Genomic DNA, 24,672 nt, shown 5'->3' with positions numbered 1-24,672 from the left:
GCATATCCTCCTCCTACTTCCACACTCCCTCACAGTCTCTCATTGTCCATCCTCACTCCCTCACATACCTTCCCAGTCTCCCAGGACAACTTCTGAATCTCCTAAGCACTCTCTCTCTCTCTCTCTCTCTCTCTCTCTCTCTCTCTCTCTCTCTCTCTCTCTCTCTCTCTCTCTGACCAGCATCTTATCGCTCTCCCAAAAACCCTCATAACTCTCATCGAGATCTATAAACCTCTCTTTGCCCTCTCCCAACAAACCCTCTAACCCTCTCCCAAGAACGCTCTCCCAACACACCTAACCTTCTCCCGAGCCACTCCGCTTCCCCTCCTCTCTCCCCCCAACCCACCCAAAGCTCTCTGCACCCGCCCACACCTCTCCCTCATCCCATCCCACCCATGTCTATCCCAAGGCGGTGATAATTGCTAAGTACGTCAAACTGTAAGTGGTATTTTCTTTAATGTTTAGCGCTCTCTCTCTCTCTCTCTCTCTCTCTCTCTCTCTCTCTCTCTCTCTCTCTCTCTCTCTCTCTCTCTCTCTCTCTCATCTATCTATCTATCTATCTATCTATCTCTCTCCCTCTCTCTCTCTCCCTCTCTCTCTCTCTCCGTCTCTCTCTCTGCCTTTTCCCGGTATGAGAGAGAGAGAGAGAGAGAGAGAGAGTCATGTCATGAACTACGTGGGTGAGGAACATGAGAATTCATGTTGGCTTGTGAAGTGTTCGGACGCCTCACCACGCCATGGATTAAGAGAAGCGAGAGACATCAGTATGACTGGTTGGGGGGAGGGAGAGTAGGAAGAGTGAGAGCGTGAGGGTGAGAGTCACAGCGTGAAAATGAGACGGTATGAGGAGTGAGAGGCGAATAGGCGGGAGAGAATAGAGCGTTATATGAGGAGTGTGAGAGGTGAGAGTGGTATGATGGGTCAGAGTAGTGTGAGAGGTGAGAGTGGTATGATGGGTCAGAGTAGTGTGAGAGGTGAGAGTGGTATGATGGTTCAGAGTAGTGTGAGAGGTGAGAGTGGTATAAAGGATGAGAGTAGTGTTAGCGGTAAGAGTAGCAGAGGAGGGGAGAGTCCACGCGCAGCGCTTGTGAGAGAGGCGGCAGGGGTGCGGAGCCAGACGACAGAGAGAGAGAGAGAGAGAGAGAGAGAGAGAGAGAGAGAGAGAGAGAGAGAGAGAGAGAGAGAGAGCGGTCGCTTATCTGATCAGGGCTAAAGGAATCAATTAGGGAAGGATCACAGCTTCATACGCCATCTTGTACCACGTCTTGTTCGGTATATTGGTCCCTACGTCATTGTTCCACTCGTGGTACCACGTCTTCTTCAGTATATTGGTCCACACGTCATTGTCCCACACGTCTTCTTCAGTATTTTGATCCACACGTCATTGTTCCACTAGTGGTACCACGTCTTCCTCAGTATATTGAGCCACACGTTATTGTTCCACATTTGGAACCACGTCTTGTTCCGCTCATTTATTCTACAGTCTGTCCGCTCTGCCATACAACATTCCACGCCTCTCATCAAATCGCAGCGTTTGCACGTGCTGTTTTGGATGCGTCTGCACGTCAAGTTCCACGTCCATAGCCTTACAGAATCTAAGGAGAATCTAAGAGGACTGTGAACACTCACTTCGGTCTTCGCTGTACGGAAGAAACGTACAACCACCATTATAACGTACGGTGCAGCGTGGGTCGATATTGCAACCATGATTGCAAGAATTTGAATTAGCGTGACAGGTGAGCTCCTCACACTAGGCAGGAACTGTGGCGATAAGATCAGTATGAGTGACATCCTCACACGAGACACTGACCTCTTTACTGAAATTCAGCGTGACATATGACCCCCATCACACTGGCTCTGATCTCCTTCAATATCAACTCTCTCTCTCTCTCTCTCTCTCTCTCTCTCTCTCTCTCTATATATATATATATATATATATATATATATATATATATATATATATATATATATATTCAATTTATTTTACCTTAATTACTTGTAACCTTGAGCTCAAAACTTTCCCTCAATTCAGTACCGCTCTACTAGGAAATAGAAATATTATTAATTTTTCCATGACTTTTATGCATGAAAATGTTATTAATTATTCCATGACTTATTTGCATAAAAATACAGTTTAATTATTCCATGACCTATTTGCATAAGAATGCTGCTAATTCCTCAATGACATTTGTGTAGAAATAATTAATTATTCGATGACTTCTTTGGTTAAATCTTCCTTCAGCGAAGACAATTGCGTTATCATTCTTAAACCTCTTTTTCATTTCTTATTTGTCCTCTCTTCATCCTCTCGATTCCCCCTAACTCTGGCTCAACCTGAAAAAAGGCCTAATTATATCTACCTTTATGCTTATCATCCATTAGTGCGAAAGTGATAATAAAGGAAGAGAGTTTATGTAGATTTTTGTGTCGCAAAGTCATTGCAGCCTGTGGTAACCTGGCGTACCAGTGGCCAATCCAGACAAAAATGACTTATGTTCTTGGAGATGCGTAAAGGCCTGGACCCCGAGCATGGCCGGGAAACATGGCTGGTAGGGTCGTTTGGTGGTTACGTACAGGGGTTATCCGCGGACGCAGGCGGGGTAGCAAGCATAGTTTTCGATAGCAATTTGCAGAGTGAACTAAACTGTGATCAGGTTTTACGAAAATCATTTTTTTGTGATGATTATTGGAGATCATAACAGTGGTACACCATTGTCTTGAATGTGTACACAAAAATGTACAATAAATTACAACATACAGCTGGCAACATGAGAGTGGCGTTCTTAGGTCATTGGATGCCCAATAGCAATGATATTAATAACACCAGTTCCTTAGACTATGGGGTGTGAGCCGGTAGTTCAGCCTGCATTTACTCGCTGGGTGGCTATTTTGAGGCACTGAAATAGAAAGCTGGATACTCTTTCGTTTTTGGTTGATTGGATGGGCCCGGAGCCAAGATCATTAAGAGATTGAAGAGCGTTGTTACTACCATGGTCCCAGAGTTTGCGAACTGAAACGAACCATTGCTTTGTCTGCTCCTGGTGCTAAGGCGGGAAACGGCGAAAAGTAAAAAGAAATATATTAACTAGTTTCTTCGGCCGACTTTGAACATAGCTCGGATCATTTTGAGAGTCTGTTTACTTGGGCATCATCACTATACCCTCGTCTTCACTCAGCTACACCTCCATTCCTCTCTCATCTTCAGTAACTTACATCTTCACTACACCTTTATTTTCACCACACACACACACTGATCTTCAGTACCCCTTCATCATCAGTACACCCTTACGTTTATTACACACACACACACACACACACACACACACACACACACACATTAATATATACAGTTTGTCATCATTATCATCATTGTTGTTGTTATTATCATTTAACGAAAATTTAAAGTTTTTAAAAGTGGAAACAAAAGGAAGTCTCGTATGAGGAGTGCTCATCCTCCTCGAAGGATCACGCAGGAATATCTGAATATACGTGGATGTAACCAGCATGAGAAGGAGAGATCGGTACAGTATGATCGGGGAGAGGAACCTGGATGTTCTGGCTCTGAGGGAAACTAAGCTCAAGGGAAAGCGGGAAGGATGTTTTGGAAATGTTCAAAGGATAGAACCTAAGGTTTATAGTAAGCAAAGGAGAAGTGGCTCTTCTGCTGAAGGAGGTGAGAGACTGTGTTAGTCAATGAATAGGAAGAAGGTGAAAGTGAGTGAGCTAGGAAGGGATGCTTGCATGCGAAGATACAAAGAGAGATTGTTGAAGATAGAGTAAGGCTCAAGTAAACGAAACTTATATTGGGGTGAGCGAGCAGTGGAAGGTATCTATGGAAGCAGGGCTTACATGTGCGAGGGAAGTGTGTGTCATGCAGCATGTAGGATGTGGATACTTGTGAAAAGGTAGTGAGTGGGATAAAGGAGTAATGTTGCAAGTGAATGTGATGATAGATGTCTGTGAGCGCTACTTACAGGGAAGGAATGCAAGTGATTGGGAGATGTACAAGAGGAATGTGCAGGGGTGACAAAAAACGGCAAATGAAAAATGGGATGAGAATTATTGGTGAAAATAGAAGTATGGAAAAGTGGCTGGAGTGGATGGGGATGCAGTCGAATTTCTCAAGACAATATAAGGTAGTGTTGTTAACCAGTTAGCCAGGATTTTCATTGTATGTATGGTTCAAGATGAGGTACCTGAGAATTTGCAAAAGGCCTTTATAGTGTCATTATATAAAGACAGGTGGAACATAAGTGAATGCTTAAATTATAGGGGAATAAATCTATAAAGTACATCTAGTACCTTATATGGATGAGTGGTCATTGAAATAACAAAGCTCCGGGGGCAGGATCGAGGGAGAGAAACTGCAGAAACTAGCGTCTTCGTCTATGAGGGTGTGAGAAGAGAGGATGTTCAGTATTTACGTGAGTAAACGCAAGGTTATGAGACTCAGCAGAGGAGGGGGACAAGACAGGTTAGTTCAAGTGTGAGTTTGAATGGAGTAAACATGAAAGAATTGGTCTTAGACAGAACAAATTGGAATTTTGTGGTATACGAGAGGTGACCAGGGCACTGTGAAGCGGTCAGAGGAAACCAAAGAAAAGTCTGTGGGATTTGGCTCTGGATAAGGGCTATGGTAACAGGGTATTACTATACAGAAACATGACAGCGAGAGAGTGGATGTGAGCAAGTGATTCTGTTCTTTTGTTTCATGCGCTACCTTCTTAATGCAGGGAACAACGAACTGATCAGGAAAAAAATCATGTAATGATGATAGTAGTGATAACAAATTATTTATTATCATTGTTATTATAATAATAATAATAATAATGATAATAATAATAATAATAATAATTATTATTATTATTATTATTATTATTATTATTATCATTATTATTATTATTGTTATTATTATTACTATTATTATCATTACTATTACCGTTATTATTATTATTATTATTATTATTATTATTATTATTGTTATTATTATTACTATTATTATCATTACTATTACCGTTATTATTATTATTATTATCATTATTACTATTATTATTATTATTATTATTATTATTATTATTATTATTATTACTAATAATAATAATAATATTATTATCATTATTATTATTATTATTATTATTATTATCATTATCATTATCATCATTGATATCATTATCATTATTAGCATCTTCGTCTGGCAATGAACGCATTCTATGGTCTTCTTCACATACCTCTATTTTCACTAAGTTAGATTCGAGGTCTTCCTTGAACTTTTACACACACACACACACACACACACACACACACACACACACACACGCACATACACACACACACACACACACACACACACACACACACACACACACACACACACACACATACAACACCGTTGCTATCATTTTTGTTATTATCATTATTATTATCATTATCATTATTATTATTATTATTATTATTATTATTATTATTATTATTATTATTATTATCATTGTTATCATTATCATCATTATTATTATTATTATTATTATTATTATTATTATTATTATTATTATTATCATTATTACTATTATTATCATTATTATTATTATTATTATTATTATTATTATTATTATTATTATTATTATTATCATTATTACTATTATCATTAATATCATTATGATTATCATCATCATCATCATTAATATCATTATTATTACTAATATTGCCATCATTATCATTACTACTACTACTTTTATTATTATCATTATTATTATTGTTATTATTATTATTATTATTATTATTATTATTATCATTATTATTATCATTATTATCATTATTATTATTGTAGTACTAGTAATAACAATAACGATAATAAAGATAATCAGGGATTTAGATTCATCCTAGAAATTTCATAAAAACATTTGCGAATACATGACTTCCTTTAGCAGATATGTATGATAAATGATAATCTATAACAATTTCACTACGTCATCACCTGATAAAACACAAATTACAACATTTACAATTCTGTATCGATTGGTGATTATCTTGTCATAATAATGAGATGATGGCACAGTGGTTTAACACAGGAGCATACAGGAGCAAGGACAATGGTTAGCCCAGTGGTTTACACCACGCTCGTGTGTACAGAAGCCAAGCAAGTGACTGATACAATGGTGTACCTTACAGGCAAATGGCCATAACAATGGTTTGAATTACATACGGGTCCACAGAAGCCGGGCAAAGTGGCTGCCTGAATGGTTTAACCCATAACCCCGTACACAGTGTCGGAAATTGTGCCTACGACAGTGGTTTACATTAAATCTGTGGTAAACTTCTTATTGGTTTACCTACATTGATGATTCAGTTTATCAGATTCTTTCAAGTTCGTAAAAGATTAACCAGCTTTCAGTGACATCGTCAACTGTCACGAACCACGGTCCACTGATCAGACTGTCACGAACCACGGTCCACTGATCAGACTGTCACGAACCGCGGTCCACTGATCAGACTGTCACGAACCACGGTCCACTGATCAGACTGTCACGAACCACGGTCCACTGATCAGACTGTCACGAACCACGGTCCACTGATCAGACTGTCACGAACCACGGTCCACTGATTTCAGAGTTGACGGTGACAAGATTGGACTGCATCGCACCACAGAGGCACCTAATTACTAGGTATTCCACGTGCATTCTGAGAGCAGATATTGCCACTCTAAGGACCTTAAGGCACTACCACCTTCCCTTAAGAACCATATGCTAACACTAGAGGAAAAATATGTACGTCATTTCATAGCCCGGATACACAAACCAATATGGATACTCCCCCTGATACCTTGGACATTTTGGATATTTTCTAAACACTGCCTTGCCATAAGGGAACAGGTTGTGTACTAGTCGAATAAGGATAGAATATATATTGGGAACAATTGAACAGCTGTTGATTCATGGTGTTCTCCGTAGCTGTGGCCTAGAGTTGAATCGACCAGACGCTGAAGGATGTTAAACATCTGGCTGCTATTCCTACCATTAGGGTGGTCAGTCAAGGGACGTGCTCTCATGACTTTAGGTCAAAGCATCAGCCATTGTAATCATGGAGGTTAGAGCATCGAATCTCATTCCTGTAGGGGGTCAGGACACCTATCGTGTTATAACCGGTGTATCACCAGACAGAAGCTGCTCATCTATCTACCTACTGACCCCAGTCACCAGGGCAAGGCCTGTGTGCTCTCCTAAGACTTCCTGAACCTCGTTTTCCCTCCGCCCGCCAACCCAGCGGCGGCTGGTCGCTCCCAACGCAGCGGCGGCGGGAGCCAACACCGCCATGTGATAAACAATTCGTGTAACGTATGATGCGTCTTGGAATTATCATAAACAACACAGACACAGGTTAATAATATAGGTTGATCATCAAGGATTCTCAGTGACGTGGGTCGAGATGTACAAGAAAACAGTCCAAAACTACAAATTGGCTGATTCAATTCTTCATTTGCAACCAAAAGGAAATATAATGATACATTACATACCATAATCCTGGAAATATCAAGAGATCTACTTTTAGATCTTGTGGGTCTGACTCCACCTGGGAGAAATCATGATTACTGACCAGTCTGGTTTTGTGGCCTGGTTTTAGGGAGAGATATATCAGGTCTGCTGGGGTCATGCAGCCCCTTCCAGCTCAGGGAAAGATGAGTTTATACATATTACAGTGACACAGTGTAGGTCCAGATGGGGAGAAATAATGACTGTCTAATAAGTGATTAAGAGATAAGTACGTCAGTCTGATACATTCTAAAGAGGAAATGATGGGAAGCTAAATAGTTAGAGTTAAGATAGTAGTGTAGATGAGGTAATGACAGTGAAATAGATAGTTTAGATGAGGTAGCAACAATAAATGGTACAAATGAGGCAGTGATAATAAGATTTAAGTAGTATAGATGAGGTAGCGATAGTATGGGTACATTGTAGAGATGAGGCAGTGATAGTAAGGTAAGGTGAAGAGTGTGAGGCAGCAAGGGTAAATACTAAAGATGAGGAGTTGATAGAAAGGTAAATAGCTAAGATGAGGGAATGGTAGGACGGTAGATAGTTTAGATGAGGAGGTGGCGAAATGGTAGGTAGTCAAGATGAGGAAGTGACAAGATGGTTAGTATTTGAGACAAGGAAGTGATAGGAAGGTAATTGATTAAGACAGTGACAGTAAAGTAATCAGTAAAGATAAGGAAATGACCATAAGGTAAGCAGAGTAAGGGACAGTGATTGATAAGGTAATTAGGAGAGTGAGAGGTAGTGAGAGTGAGCAGTAAAGTGAGAGTGCAACCAACGGGGCGTGGCACCTGTGGGGGTAGCGGTGCTCGAGTCATCGGTGTCGCCACCATCTTCCCGACACCCGCCGCTGCCGGGGCCCCGCCCGCCGCTGCCGCCGCCGCCGCCGGTGGGGGAGGGAGACGCCGCCACGTTCATGTTGTTGGTGGAGGTATTGTTGTTGAGACCGTGGAGGTGGGGCGGGACGGGCGGAGGGGACGGGGCGCCCTTCATGCTGGTCCGGAGACCCAAGATGGCGTCGATGGTGTGTGAGGGACAGGTCGGAGCGGTGGTGAGGGTGGCTACGCCGGGTCCTCCTCCGCCTCCTACGGTCAAGGGGCCTCCGCTCCCGCTCTCGTACCTCTCAAGGACCAGCTTGGCCGCGCTCTCGGACCTCTTGAAGTCGAGAGGGAGCTCCGAGGACCTGCTGCCCTCCAGGGAGTACTTGGTCTCCTGTGCGACGCCCTCCTGGTAGCTGAATTTGCTCTCAGAGCCAAAGGCGTTGTCAAAGTCCCGGTGGCTCTTGGCGTCAAACGAGAGACGGCGATGGGTCTCCAAGTCCACGGTGTGGGCCGGCGCCAGGGGCAAAGGGGTCACTTCGCCGATCTCGGCCGTGGTGAGGGCCATGGTGTGGGATGGGCGGCCACGACCCACTCAAACACACACTCTCCCAGCACCCGCGGGTTTAACAACCAACAATACACTTGTTCACTGTCAGGTTTAGAGCGCGAGAGAGAGATAGCGACGGAAGGGGGTGGGTGGGTGGGTCACTGGAGGTGAACGCGCGCGCTGCCCCGTCACACGCCACTGAGCGAGGGAGCCATGACACCGGGGGAATAACAAGCGCGACTCATGCTGCCGCCAAATGGCCGTGCAGAGTCGAGTGACTTGGGTGGAACAACATGTTCAGCTCAAGATCCTGGCCCTCCTCTGGCTCCAGGCTCCGCCTCCCGGAGGACGCTCGCGACCTCCTGATTGGCTCCCGGCCCCTGTGTTATCGCAGGGGAGGAGCCAACGGACGGGAGGGCGTGACGTCACCGTCTCTTGACCAATCAGCCGGGAGCATGTCAAGTAATGGTTAGATGAAGGCGCTGACTCGAGCCCCAATTGAAGCGATTTGTACCGTAATGAAATTATATGTGTGTATCAAAGGAAATAAATTGATATCAACAACCCCCAGACACTAAACGGTCTTTTATCAGGGGGGCAGGGGTGAAAAATTGGGCGGGAAAACAGTTGTTAGGACCAGATGTTGGGGGGAGGAGGAGGAGGAGGAGGAGGAGGAGGTTGGAAGAGAGAGAGAGAGAGAGAGAGAGACTGCGAGCGAAATCCTCTGCGTTACACGGCGCTAGAGAAATAATTGAGTAGTGACAACTCATTAGCTCTGAGCACAATGGTGGTAATGGAAAAGGCCTGATACAGCCGACCAGCTGGCCTCGCACTAACAGACCGCCCGCCCACCGCCCCGACACTCACACATATAAAAGATGGTTGAAGCACTCAATTTGTCCCGCCTTTCTTTCGCCATCAGCCGTTTCCAGAATGCCTCATTTTCTTGACTTTTGAAATAATGTTTCGCTTTACGAGGCGGGAATTAGATGAACGCCCCTTTGTGAAATGTATTCAAATTTACGTATTACTCAGATTCACACGGGAAAGATGATTTCTTTCCAATTGAACTTGACGGGTTTTGCCTTGGAGATGGTGGCGAGGCGAGAGACAGAGAGACAGAGAGAGACAGAGGCGCCCACGTTGGATATGTATTACGGGTAGTGAGACAATGGTGGGGGCAGGTTAGCCTCGCCACCCGATCAATATACCGTGTGGGATCCCTGGGGTCTTGAGTCGCCCGCGGGGGCGCCCCCCTCCTGCACCCCGAAGCCCTTCTTTTACTTCGAAGTCTTCTCTTCTTCATTCACGACTTTATTGTCTTCGCGCATTGCATTCATGGGTAATTCTGATATCGGGTTATTGGTGCTGAGTGCGTTATCTGTGGACAGGCGATGGCGTTTGAATAAGTCACTGTTATCGATCTGTTATTCCCTCGCGTGTACAGACGGTCATCACAAGCACAACACGCGCTTCACGGTGTTACTATACACCTTGCCCAGCTGCGTCACGGGCGCACTCGACTCCCGGAAGGATTCGCGCGAGGGGTTCGAAGCCCTCTCATCGAGATAATTCACTCTATGATACCCCATATTCCCCACACTCGCCGTCATATCATGGTTGGGTCAGATGGGTAGATAATACACAGTGGTTCTTGATATCATACTTGATTATCTGATCGATTTGACGCCGCCTCTGCCGCTACCCACTGCCCTGTCGGAGTTGTTTCACAGACGCGATCCGAAACAAACCGAACCACAGCCTTCAATTCCAGCGCATCTACTTACCTTTCCTTAGTATATATATATATATATATATATATATATATATATATATATTAACCTTTAGTCAGTATATAACAGGCTTTCTGTCATGTGTACAACCACGAGAATTGAAACAGATCCGAAAGAAAAAAGGGTTCAGTGAACCCAAGACTTGCTCACTGATCGTCTCGACCCATTCTCCGAAGCCGACTCAGAGAACCACTGTCCTCCGTGGCAACGGAAATGGGAAGATGGTTCTTGACTGACTGACTGATTGACTGACTGGTAAAGTTGGAGTGACTTACGAGATGATTCCTGGGTGACTTCATTCCGGTAAACCAGGCCAATTTTTGACTGATTGACTTCGAGAAAAGCGTTTGGTTCGATTACCTTGTGACACCGACAGAGCCATTCACCAGTTGTGTGTGTGTGTGTATAGAACAAAACGGAAATAGAAATGTGTGAAAAATTCCAAATGAGTTGGGTGATAATTCAACCATAATGATATGGTGAAGGCTCGGTACATCAGCATAAATAAAAACAACAAGAAAAACGCCTCCTCCTCCTCCTCCTCCTCTGCAAGAGATGAAGATGATCAACACTTCGATCACCAGAGATGAAAAGTCTCGGAACATGGTATGCAAATCAGACAGGAGGCCAACTTAATGACATGAAAATTAAAAGCCATTTTCTGCCGGAAATGATATCAGAGGAGGTAGGAATTGTTTTGCAAATCTCCGTCGAGCGAGGAGGAAAAGTGCGTGGTGGTCATATCCATTGTGGGATATGATGGTGGAAATGAAAGGGCAGAGAAAGTGGCAATAGTCAGGCCGGGACGGCATGGGCAAGACCGCCAGCACGTCACAGACGATCGGGAGACAAATCCTGCAGAGGTGCTGGACGACTGATGGGGGAAAAAAAAAGGAATATGAAATGCGTACGACACCTTCTAAGGGAGGATATTGAAACTGGGTATATGGTCAACCCAGGGAAGTGGTGTGTGTGTGTGAGAGAGAGAGAGAGAGAGAGAGAGAGAGAGAGAGAGAGAGAGAGAGAGAGAGAGAGGCCGAACTACATAAAAAGGACAAATGAGAATTACTGAGGAATCAATTGGTCGAGTGTTGGAGGGAGAGTGTGTGGCAAGGCAGTGAGAGAGGGTTAAGCAAATTACTGGCTCGAGGGCTGGCACTGGAAAAGATTATGTGAGGGAGAGAGTGTGTGTGTGTGTGATCCACTCTCTAGCTGTGAGGGGGGATGAGTGAGTGTGAGTGTGTGTGTGTGTGTGCGTGTGTGTGTTGTTCACTCTAGGTTTGATGGGATGAGTTAGCGTGTGATCCACTCTTGTCTTAAGAGGGTGAGTATGTGTGTGTGTGTGTGTGTGTGTGTGTGTGTGTGTGTGTGTGTGTGTGTGTGTGTGTGTGTGTGTGAAGCATTTTAACTTTCTAGCTTTGAGGTGGGTGAGTGAATGTGTGATCCTCTTTGGTTATGAGGGAGGGAGAGTGTGTTATCCACTCGGGTTGTGAGGGAGTGTGTATGTGTGTCTGTGATCCACTCTGTTTGTAAGGCAGGGAGAGTGTGTTATAAACTGTTGTTGTAGAAGAGTGAGTACGTATGATCCGCCTTAGCTGGGAGCTTTAAGCATGATCGAGAAGGCTGAGGGTGAACTCCTGTGTGATGTGGTTCGGTCATTGTATCGAGTGTTGTAGGAACTGCACCAGTGGTGACAGACGAGGGCCCACTAAGTCCATGGATCTAGGAACAAAGTCACTGAAGACGTGGGGCAGATGAGGCAACAGACGCCAACTAAATGACGATTTAAAGTCTCAGGCTCACGGCGGTGCTGGACAGCCAGGGTGAGGTGATAGAAAGCCAGAGGGAGGTGATAGACAGCCAGGAGGGTGATAGAAAGCGAGGTTGAGGTGATAGAAAGCCAGGGAAGGTTATAGGAAGCTAACGAGAGGTGATAGAAAGATAGGGGAGGTGATAGAAAGCCAATGGGAGGTGACAGCTCATGTAGAAAAAAACATTGAGTCACTAAGGGATAAACCAGAGTCACAGGGAAGCAAACATATTTTATACAATGAAATTAACAAGGGCGGGAGCAACTGGCTGGCAAGAGCAGGCAGCTGAATCCTTGAGAAGGTAGGAGGAACACTGGGGAAGCCAGAGGAGGCATAATAGGCCCATGGAGTTGCCTCAGAAGTTAAGAATCGACAGAATACGAATGGAACTCACTGGGATCATTATTGAAGTTCGCAAGGCTCACAGTACTTCAGTGTGAGGAAATATAGGGCGTTTACGAGTGCCTAAAGTCTAAGGTACAGTTGATGAATGCATTGAAGGATGCACAGATCATGATGTTGGACTGAAGGTGATGACGAGCCAAACCTAAGTTGCAGAAGGGTGCAGATCAAGTCATGATATTTGGGCCATATGAGGATCGTAATAATTCCTGGAATTTAGGGATCTGGAGGACCTGGGATAATCTGGAGGTTCAAGGCGTGACGAAGAATGAAAACAGGAAAATCAGGGAGGGTTGGATGATACTGTAAGGAAGGAAGGAAGGGGAAAGACCCAATGAAGATTACATTCAAATATGGAGAACAGTGTAGGGGAACTAAGATTGGCCCATCATGGTATTAGACAGCGAGAGACTCAACAGATTATCTATAAAGAAAAGACAACAAAGGAGGAAATGCAGAAATTAAGGAGAAAATCCTGAAAGCAATTATCTCGAGAAGGACAGAGAAACAAGAGGGAACAACGAAAACACAAGAGGAAACAACGTTATAAACTTGGTGCTGAAAGTTATGTACACAACTGCAGATGGACTCTGGTGGGAATCGACAAGGAACCTGGATCTAAAAGATCAAGTGAGTTGGATTATGTCGGACAATACCTCGGCGAAGGAGGAAGAAAAAAAAGTGAGTTGAATCACACAATGTTCTTCTCTGATGGATATGGAATAAAAAAGGAAACATAGGATAGACAAGAGAGGTGGACTATCCCTTCTCGTGAGTAAAGCTATTGCTTCCAAAAGGTAATAATAGTCAGCACTAGGCCTCTCAGCCAGGATACTCCAGGGAAAATAGTAACTGACAAAGCATGGACGAGGCTGAGAGAGAATCAGCGGGGACAGAACAGGAACATTGAGGACGGTGTAGCAGAATGCAAGATGAACCATCGACAGTGGTGGGAAAAGCTCTTCATTAACGTCAAGGAAAAGACACTGGGCAAACTTGGATCCACACAGGAGTAAAAACACAAATAAACAGCTTCTGGATTTAATTGAGGGATCGTTTTTGAACCAGAATATTTGGAGAATCCACTGGAACTTGATACACTGGCGACTTGCCATCATTCTTAAAGACGATAATATTTCCTATAAGAGCTTCCTTTGGAAAGAGCGATCGCGTAGCCCCAGCAGGGAATGCAAGAAGTGCTTTGAAGATCCAAACCAATGGATAATACGGCAAAGGAAGGAGACTGGAAATACAACATCTCCAGAAACTGAGGAATGAGCAGCGTTGTAGACAAACTGTGCGAAATCTACGTCGAAGGAGAAACAAGATGGGTACCAACAGAGAAGGGTAGAGAGAAAGAGAAAAAGAGAGAGACAGAAAGGGGGAGAGGGGGACAGGAAAAAAGAAATAATGAATGGTATAACAAGATTTGTCAACTGTCAAGGGAATATAGAGACACAATATGGAAGAGATATAGGAGGCAGAGAACCCAGGCGTTGTTCGAAAAGGGACAATTGGGTCAAAGATAATCGCATTAAAACAAGGAGGAACAGACAAAAGAAATAAGAGAGAAATATTCTTCGTGAATGAAATAACTACTTTAAAGTGATTCATGATTATGTTCGAGGCAAATTACTGTGTTAAGGGAATCAAATAATGTGACTAATGTACAGTTGGCTCAGGAAATGATGTCATAATTTCCAGAAACTTTCGATCAAAAAATGGCATCTGGCAATTAACAAAATGCCTTTATTTTGGCTTTTACTTTCTTCGAGATGGAACGCAATTTTGTGAAATACTAGCAAAAAAAATTATTGATAATAGCTTAAACAATTTATACCTTCGAGTATTGTAAGAACGAGTCATGGAGTTCAAATTCTAGTATATTTTCAAACGGAATGATATGACGTCTTAGATTATCATGTAGGAATATTCAGTAATAATTTGTGGATCTAGAATTGTAAGTCATAATGAATGGGTACACATTAATTGGGTTAAACCATAATGAGTATCCAATAAAGAATATGAATTGAAGTAATATTCATACTAACCACGTTTATGCCATCTCTTTACTGAATATGTAAAACAAATGCTTTCCATATTTACCGCCTCGATGGACGATGACTTAAGGCGGGAAAACTAATGTCAAATGAGTAATTGTTCATTTCAACGAAGGCTGATTCTATTATCAATTATTTCAGAGCTTTAAACGCCTTTCCCATTGTTCAACCAACTTCTAAACGAGGCAATGAGCGTTTTGCAACGTATTCCACACCTTAGAGTAAGCGTTATTGTGTTGTGTTGTGTATTAACTCAGGTTTGCCAACTTTATCTCCTTTGTTTTCTGCATGACTCTTCGTCTTTGAAGCGTTGAGATTGGGATATAACTTTGTTACACTAACTACCCATGTAGAAGCCTTTTCCTGTAAAATATTTGAGGAAATGGCAGAATAAGGTCGGCTGCGAAAAATTCTGACATCCACCCTGATGCTGCACTAACTCGGTACTGACTCTGTTCCCCCCCACACACCAGACTTAAGATGTGGCTGACAGATACCGCTATCTTGGGCGAGTCATGCTGAAAACAGTGACATCACTTCCTGTGCCGACTGTACATGAAAGTAAGTCCCTCTGGGATCTGTGTTGGGACCACAACTGTTTCTGATCAACGTAAGTAATTAGCTAGGAGAATGGAGTCGTACCTGAATTAAGATATTGCCGATGATAGGGAAATTATGAACGACGTGTATGTAAACAGATAGTGGGAGTAGGTGGAGTGAGACAGTGGTTAGGACAATGGCTAATGAAATGTAACCTCAACATATGAGTATCAGAGAGATACGAACTAGATCATGGCATCCCACATATAAAGAAACGAGTTATACAAGAATACATTTGTTAAAAGTCCCTTTGCATTTGTCTATGATTTCCTCAATGAGTTAAATAATGGAGATGATTTTGAATATATCAGACTGGATATTTACAGCCGACCGATAAACTCTGGTAGTCAGGGAGTTTTTATGAGGTGTAGAGTTTTCTCACGAAAGAGGGAAATTAAGCCGAAGGAAGGAATGTGTAAAGATGGTAAGATGGAAATGAATTACGAAGTTTTAAAAGCGGACGAGTGAATGACGAGGGGGAGGAAGACGATGATGATGATGATGATGATGATGAAGATGGAACTGTGTCATGGGACGGAGGGGGGACTGTATCATGGGACGGAGGGGGACTGTATCATGGAATGGAAGAGGTTGTATCATGGGACGGAAGGGAACTGTATTGTACGGATTTTGGAGAAACTAAAAATACCTGTAGATACTTTGGCCAAAGTATGCAAAGGCATCCAGGTATAAAATACCCTACAGGAATATATTTCTTTTTTTTTCCCGCTAGTTTGTGAGAATCATATTCACGGCCTCGTCCTCCGACTGGTTGGTGGCCAGGTCTTGAGGTGTTGCGCCTCACAGTCACTGAACCAGAGTTCAAGGGAAGGCTGACGGAGCCGCTTCTCTGCCTCAAAGTTAGATAGAAACACTTTTCTTTCTTCCTTTCATTTACCAATAAAGAAAAGTTTGGCTTCTATTAGTTACGTAAAGTATATTTGCCACACTTTATTCTTCTAAGTTCTCTTTCAGAAATCAGTGGGCTCTTCTTCTACAGTTACTATTTTCCAGTGTAAAGTCAATTTTTTCCACTCCCTTACTCCGCTTGGGATAATGTCCTCCTTCACCTCCCACTACATACAGTTATCCCCTACATTTCCCATCACTGAATACAGGTTCTTGTCCCTTCCAATTATCATGTAGGTACCCTTTCCCCTCTTCATCACCCCCTATATTCACCCCCTCCCTTCTATATCACTCCTTCAGTAGCTCCTCCCCTCACAGTCACCCCCTACAGTCACAGCTTCCCCTCTATATCTCTCCTTGATTGTATGTGTTGGTGAAGGGACTCCACCAGCACATACAGCCATACCTTCCCTCCCCATCTTCCCCTACAGTCACCCCTTTTCCATCCCTTCACCTGTTGCCCATTACAGTTACCCTTCCTTCCTTTATCCACTGTAGGTTCTCTTTCCATCTCCCTCTCCATCCCCAGCTACAATAACTTCCTCCTCTCTTTACCTACCATCTTCTCCCCATCCCTTCCTCCATTCCATTCACAGTCACTATCTCCCTTCCCATCACCATCAACACTCCCTCCCTCCCTTTCCCCCTCACCACCTACCGTTGCTTCCTCCCCTTCCCTCCAAATTTACACTTACCTTCCCTCCATCCAGCTCCCCTCTCCCTTGCTTATTGCCACCTCTCCTTCCCTTCCGTCCATTAGTGCTCTCTCTCTCTCTCTCTCTCTCTCTCTCTCTCTCTCTCTCTCTCTCTCTCTCTCTCTCTCTCTCTCTCTCTCGGGGCATCGTGGACGCGCCCCCCCCCCCCCTCCCCATACGAACACTTAAGTAGTTATTCAAATTGCTTTACCAGTCAATCAGCAGGATTTATGTTGTCTCTGATTGAATTTGTGGCCACTTTCCATGAGCGGTTTGTGATGTTAACTGACCTTACTGAGCCTGGCTGACTGGCCTTACTGAGCCTGGCTGACTGGCCTTACTGAGAGTGGCTGACTGGCCTTACTGAGAGTGGCTGACTGGCCTTACTGAGAGTGGCTGACTGGCCTTGCTGAGAGTGGCTGACTGGCCTTACTGAGAGTGGCTGACTGGCCTTACTGGGCCTGGCTGACTGGCCTTACTGAGAGTGGCTGACTGGCCTTACTGAGAGTGGCTGACTGGCCTTACTAAGCCTGGCTGACTGGTCTTACTATGTGTTCCTGATTGACTTTAATGAGTATTCTTGGTCAGCCTAGCAGTGTGTGGCTTGCTGGGTCAGCTGAGCAATGGGGGTAAACTTTATTAGATATAATTGTCTCAATTTACTGACTATGACAAAATTACATTTGCTTGACCCTCATCAGTGTTGCTGACTGTAGTAATGTGTTGCTGTTGAAAGACTAGTATCAGTGTTGCTGACCGTATTACTGAGTTGATATTGCTCTGGCTGAGTGAACTTAAGTTTTATTAGATGAATCTAGTGAGTGTTGCTGAGTTAAGTGTCTTTACTGAGATCCGCAGACTGGCATATATATACCTGAGTGTGAATGACTTTACTGAGCAATAGTTGTTGTCTCTCTCTCTCTTTTGTCTCCGCCGTTGACTGACTTCAGTGGGAGTGGTCCTCCGGACTTCTGAACATCTTTACTGAATGTGGTTCCCTTTGCTTTACTGAATGCTGCTGGCTTGACTTTATTTTGGTTACATGTGTGGTCATCATGACGCCCTGCCAGCTGCTGACTTTACTAAAGAGATGACTCTCTCTCAAGTTGAGTCATGTTGCATGACTCTACTGAATATTGTTAGTATTCTTACTAGTAACTTTACTGAGTGTTCTTGTTGTTCTTCCTCTTATGTGTTGCGCCTTGACCCTTAGTTCTTATTGTGGTGTTGCTTTACTATGTATTCTTGTTTTGTTATACCAAGTGTTCAGGGTTAGTTTTACTAGTTTTACTGACTTTTCAAAGGTGAATGACTCTCCAGTGTTTCTGCTGACTGTTTTGATTCTACGTAACGTTCCTGCTGACTACCGTGATTCTACAATGCTTCACTGTGGACGAAATTTGATTCTGCAGAGTGTTGCTGCTGACCACAATTATTCTACAGTGTTGCTGCTGACCACAATGGTTCTACACTGTTGCTGCTGACCACAATGATTCTACAGTGTTGCTGCTGACCACAATGATTCTACACTGTTGCTGCTGACCACAATGGTTCTACAGTGTTGCTGCTGACCACAATGATTTTACAGTGTTGCTGCTGACCACAATGGTTCTACAGTGTGCTGCTGACCACAATGATTTTGCAGTGTTGCTGCTGACCACAATGATTCTACAGTGTTGCTGCTGACCACAATGATTCTACAGTGTTGCTGCTGACCACAATGATTCTACAGTGTTGCTGCTGACCACAATGGTTCTACAGTGTTGCTACTGACTACAATGATTCTACAGTGTTGCCACTGACTACGGTAATTCTTCACACTGCTACGTCTGACTACAGTGAAAGCCATTCATGATGAACCTAACTGAGCTTCACTGTCTGGTTGGATTTCACTGTCTGTAATCGCTTACCTTGACACTTCACTGCCGTCCAAAGAGACTAAACAGAATAACTGACTTTATTAATTACAAGGACTTAATGAGTTTACTCCAGCGTGAAGATGATTAACTTTACCCCTTAATGAATGATGGACGTTGTCACATTACCCGCAGTCTTCTGTTGTCAGGATCTGCCAACATCGAGGTTGGAAGACTTACAATCACTCGTTTCTTGGACAGGGTCTCTTCTGAGTTGCTTATACACTGAAGGATTCCTAGGTTGCTGAGCCACCGGGGATGTTAACGAAGCAAAGTTTGTGGTGGTGAGTGCTGGAGGGGGATGAGGCTGGTGGTGTGTGGTGGGTGGTAAGGGGCTGAGGGAAGGCGTTGTGATGCTGAGGTCGAGGTTGGTATTCGCCTGCCGCCCCCATTGTGCTGAGGACTTGTCACTCTCTCTCCCTCTGGTGTTCCTTGAGCTTCCTCAGTGAAGAGTGAGAGAGGTAGTGGAGGGTTACGTCAGCTCCTGAGGAAGGGGAGTGTTGAAGAAGGAGACTCACAATAGCCATTCTAAACGCCCGAGTGAGTTAGGATGTCCCCTTTATTCCACAGGTATCAAGTTTTTCTCCCTTATACTCACAGACTCACCCTACATAGTGTCAGTCCTCTCCCTTATACTGCCTACAATACGTCTCTCACCCTTAAACCTGGCCTTGCTGCCACACACTCCGAACCACCTGCCCTCCCTCGCGTCGCCCACCTACTTCCCTCCCTCACAGATGACCCTGCCTCATGCCCCTCACCAGGCCACCCTCCCTTCTCTCCCTCTTTGGTGTCTCCTTGACTCTGTTGCCTCCTCCTTGCCCCCTTTTTTCCCCTCCTGTCTCCCTGACGTCTCCTCTCCTCACTCCTACCAAGGCCTTCTCTCTGACCTTTCCACTACCCACGGCCCACCAAGGCCCTCTACATGGCTCCCTCCTCTTCTGACCCGTCTTGGATCTAACTCGTCTCCTCCATGACCCGTCCGTCCTCTCCCTGACCCGTCCGTCCTCTCCCTGACCCGTCCGTCCTCTCCCTGACCCGTCCGTCCTCTACCTGACCCGTCCATCCTCTCCCTGACCCGTCCATCCTCTCACTGACCCGTCCATCCTCTCCCTGACCCGTCCGTCCTCTCCCTGACCCGTCCTCACCCTCCCCATACGTCTCTCGCTCGTGTGCCTCCCCGTCCATCCATCCCTGCCACTCGGGGCGCCTCCGGCTGACACAGCTGGCAGTATTCCCACTTCTTCATTTCCTGCAGTGCACTTCATGACAGGGAAGAATAGCCCTCTGGAGGAGCGGGTGGCTGGGGGAGCCACTACCGGAGGGCTGGGCCTCTTCGGGGAGGTCCTCCTGTCGTAAAACTGATGTAGGTGTTAACTGAATGTCGGACCCAATTTTCCAGGAGAACCGTCTTTCTTCATTTTCATTCCCTAAATATTTCTCAACAGCGGGGATTATTATAGGTGTTTTTCCTCCACTGTACGTCTGGTTCTGTTACATGGAAAGGGCAGGAGAGGAAGGGGGAGGAGGCTGTCTTCCTCCTCCTGCAGCTGCTGCGCCACGAGCGGGAGGAGACTCCACGCACCTGGCCGGAGTGAGAAAAAGGGATAAATATATTACAGACGACACACCTCAGACACAGGCGAGGCGAACTTGATAAGATGAAGTTGGATATTGTAGCGCGGGCGGTGGGGTCCCTTGCAAGGTGCTATGCTTTGTTACTGGCGACAACCTCACCTGCCTTCCGGTTTGTCCCCTGTGACATCTGGTTGTCGTCCTCTGTGACATCTGGTTGTCGTCCTCTGTGACATCTGGTTGTCGTCCTCTGTGACATCAGACCGTGTCACCTTCCCTTGGGGCAACTATCTATTATCATGTTTACACTTGGCTCTTCTACCCCACTTTATAACAGAGGAACTACTTGTTTGCCTGTGTCCTTGTTGTTAGTGGCTCGCGGTCCGTCACTCATTTTGTTATCCTCCCAGGGAGAACGGTTTTCAAAACCATTGGGGAGTGCAAATAAAAGCTAAACATTTTAAGGTTCAAGTAGATAAGTATATTCACTCATTACGTACTTATGATATGACAATTATAGACACATCAATGGCCCCAAGGGCCTCCATGATGCGCCTATGCGTGCATGGGATAGAGTGAATTGGAACGTTGTGGTATACAGGGGGCGACGTGCTTCCAATGAACTGAACGAGGGCACATGAAGCAACTGGGAAATAGAAGGAAAGGTCTGTGGCGTATGGTTGTGAATAGGAGTTGAGGAATGGAGGCATAGGCTGTGAGTGTCAAGTCAATGCTGAAGGAAACGTACGATTTGGGTTCGGTATAGGAGAAGACCGATCCTGTATGTACATTTGAGAAGCGATATGACGCAAGTGCAAGAACGGGCGATTGACAAGCGTCATGAGGACTTCGAAGCTGAACCATCGAGTCGATCGTGTGCAACAAAGTCTCATGACACAATGTTACGAGACCAGACGAGACCAGAAGCTCGTGATGATGCTGACTAAACCAGATGGATCTGTAGCCACCTACGAAGACGACCTCCTTAACTTCTCGTATTTTGTGTTACGAGGTAAAATATAAAGTTCCTGATGTGAACTGCTTTAACCCTGATGCTGAAGGCTTGTCACCTGTATCTGCCTTTTACTTGAAGCTTTACAAAAGAGATTCAGAAGCCACTTCTCGACAGTGATACAATGGAATACAAAAAGGAATTCAAACAGCAAGAGACCACTGGGCCTCTTCGAGGGTGTTTGTGATAGTGGAAGAGACGACGATATCACAGACCATTGTGTTAAGAGTAGAATTACGACCATATTATATATATATATCAAAACACGTAATACACTTTTCACATAGCTAAGAAGGCGCAGATAATGTCACTCTTGGATCTGAAGCAAAATGGTTATCAAGTTTATTCTTAGACATATGTATGGCATGTCTTTCAACCACAGTTATTAGTAGATCAATCAGCATGTTAGCAGAACCCTGGAGTCCAGACTATGGGTGGATCTGCACACACACACACACACACACACACACACAAACACACACACACACACACACATCTCAAAGACGTCCGTCCATGCCCATCATCTGCAGCCCCTCGTCGCCGTACTCTTTTGAGATCGTAGTGGCGAAGATTGAAGGTAGACATAGTCTTTCTGGCCACCATTATAAATGATGGTATCCAGAGTAATATAGATAACTGGGTAGGAAATATTCATGTCTTTTGGATCGTGTTTGCGTAGTAGTAGTAGTAATAATGATAATAATAATAATGATAATAATAATAATAATAGTGATAATAATGATAAATAACAATAATAATAGTAATAATGATAATAATAATAATAATAATCATAATAATAATAATAATAATAATAATAATGATAATAAACCTAAAAAAATTCCACAAAAGACAATCTGAAAGACTAATTCGTCTTCACTGGACAATACCCAAGACCACAACAATGCAAAATAACATAAAAAAAAAAATAAGTCTCCTACCTTAATCTTCATAAAAAGACTGGAGTGTGAGGGTGGGAGTGGAGTGTGAGGGTGGGAGTGGAGTGTGAGGGTGGAAGTGGAGTGTGAGGGTGGAAGTGGAGTGTGAGGGTAGGAGTGGAGTGTGAGGGTGGGAGTGGAGTGTGAGGGTGGAAGTGGAGTGTGAGGGTGGAAGTGGAGTGTGAGGGTAGGAGTGGAGTGTGAGGGTGGGAGTGGAGTGTGAGGGTGGGAGTGGAGTGTGAGGGTAGGAGTGGAGTGTGAGGGTGGAAGTGGAGTGTGAGGGTGGAAGTGGAGTGTGAGGGTGGAAGTGGAGTGTGAGGGTGGGAGTGGAGTGTGAGGGTAGGAGTGGAGTGTGAGGGTAGGAGTGGAGTGTGAGGGTGGGAGTGGAGTGTGAGGGTAGGAGTGGAGTGTGAGGGTGGAAGTGGAGTGTGAGGGTGGAAGTGGAGTGTGAGGGTGGAAGTGGAGTGTGAGGGTAGGAGTGGAGTGTGAGGGTGGAAGTGGAGTGTGAGGGTGGAAGTGGAGTGTGAGGGTGGAAGTGGAGTGTGAGGGTGGAAGTGGAGTGTGAGGGTGGAAGTGGAGTGTGAGGGTAGGAGTGGAGTGTGAGGGTAGGAGTGGAGTGTGAGGGTGGAAGTGGAGTGTGAGGGTGGGAGTGGAGTGTGAGGGTAGGAGTGGAGTGTGAGGGTAGGAGTGGAGTGTGAGGGTGGAAGTGGAGTGTGAGGGTGGAAGTGGAGTGTGAGGGTAGGAGTGGAGTGTGAGGGTGGAAGTGGAGTGTGAGGGTAGGAGTGGAGTGTGAGGGTAGGAGTGGAGTGTGAGGGTAGGAGTGGAGTGTGAGGGTAGGAGTGGAGTGTGAGGGTGGGAGTGGAGTGTGAGGGTGGAAGTGGAGTGTGAGGGTGGAAGTGGAGTGTGAGGGTGGAAGTGGAGTGTGAGGGTAGGAGTGGAGTGTGAGGGTGGAAGTGGAGTGTGAGGGTAGGAGTGGAGTGTGAGGGTAGGAGTGGAGTGTGAGGGTGGAAGTGGAGTGTGAGGGTGGAAGTGGAGTGTGAGGGTGGAAGTGGAGTGTGAGGGTAGGAGTGGAGTGTGAGGGTAGGAGTGGAGTGTGAGGGTGGAAGTGGAGTGTGAGGGTGGAAGTGGAGTGTGAGGGTGGAAGTGGAGTGTGAGGGTGGAAGTGGAGTGTGAGGGTGGAAGTGGAGTGTGAGGGTGGAAGTGGAGTGTGAGGGTGGAAGTGGAGTGTGAGGGTGGAAGTGGAGTGTGAGGGTAGGAGTGGAGTGTGAGGGTAGGAGTGGAGTGTGAGGGTAGGAGTGGAGTGTGAGGGTGGAAGTGGAGTGTGAGGGTGGAAGTGGAGTGTGAGGGTAGGAGTGGAGTGTGAGGGTAGGAGTGGAGTGTGAGGGTAGGAGTGGAGTGTGAGGGTAGGAGTGGAGTGTGAGGGTAGGAGTGGAGTGTGAGGGTAGGAGTGGAGTGTGAGGGTGGAAGTGGAGTGTGAGGGTAGGAGTGGAGTGTGAGGGTGGAAGTGGAGTGTGAGGGTGGAAGTGGAGTGTGAGGGTAGGAGTGGAGTGTGAGGGTAGGAGTGGAGTGTGAGGGTAGGAGTGGAGTGTGAGGGTAGGAGTGGAGTGTGAGGGTAGGAGTGGAGTGTGAGGGTGGAAGTGGAGTGTGAGGGTAGGAGTGGAGTGTGAGGGTGGAAGTGGAGTGTGAGGGTGGGAGTGGAGTGTGAGGGTGGGAGTGGAGTGTGAGGGTGGAAGTGGAGTGTGAGGGTGGGAGTGGAGTGTGAGGGTAGGAGTGGAGTGTGAGGGTGGAAGTGGAGTGTGAGGGTAGGAGTGGAGTGTGAGGGTAGGAGTGGAGTGTGAGGGTGGAAGTGGAGTGTGAGGGTAGGAGTGGAGTGTGAGGATGGGAGTGGAGAGTGAGGGTAGGAGTGGAGTGTGAGGGTGGGAGTGGAGTGTGAGGGTGGGAGTAGTGTGTGAGGGTGGGAGTGGAGTGTGAGGGTGGAAGTGGAGTGTGAGGGTGGGAGTGAAGTGTGAGGGTGGGAGTAGAGTGTGAGGGTAGGAGTGGAGTGTGAGGGTGGGAGTGGAGTGTGAGGGT

The 24,672-nt window shown here is 45.4% G+C and overlaps 2 protein-coding genes across 4 annotated transcripts in view; one reads left to right on the top strand and one right to left on the bottom strand.

The window, feature by feature from the left end:
• LOC139753707 (uncharacterized) overlaps positions 1-9,161 on the bottom strand; it is a 76,946-nt gene extending 67,785 nt beyond the window's left edge. The window contains exon 1 of the mRNA XM_071670431.1: positions 8,318-9,161. Coding sequence (XP_071526532.1) covers positions 8,318-8,912 — 595 coding nt within the window. The 5' untranslated portion in view covers positions 8,913-9,161. The remainder of the gene's footprint in view (positions 1-8,317) is intronic.
• LOC139753708 (chaperone protein DnaJ-like) overlaps positions 1-24,672 on the top strand; it is a 294,700-nt gene that overhangs the window by 161,017 nt on the left and 109,011 nt on the right. The gene's annotated exons all lie outside the window — the stretch shown is intronic.

This window comes from Panulirus ornatus, chromosome 15, assembly GCF_036320965.1.
Source record: "Panulirus ornatus isolate Po-2019 chromosome 15, ASM3632096v1, whole genome shotgun sequence".
NCBI classification, from domain to species: domain Eukaryota; kingdom Metazoa; phylum Arthropoda; class Malacostraca; order Decapoda; family Palinuridae; genus Panulirus; species Panulirus ornatus.
Note: the sequence above shows the minus strand (reverse complement) of the source record. Positions and strands in the feature narration are given on the sequence as shown.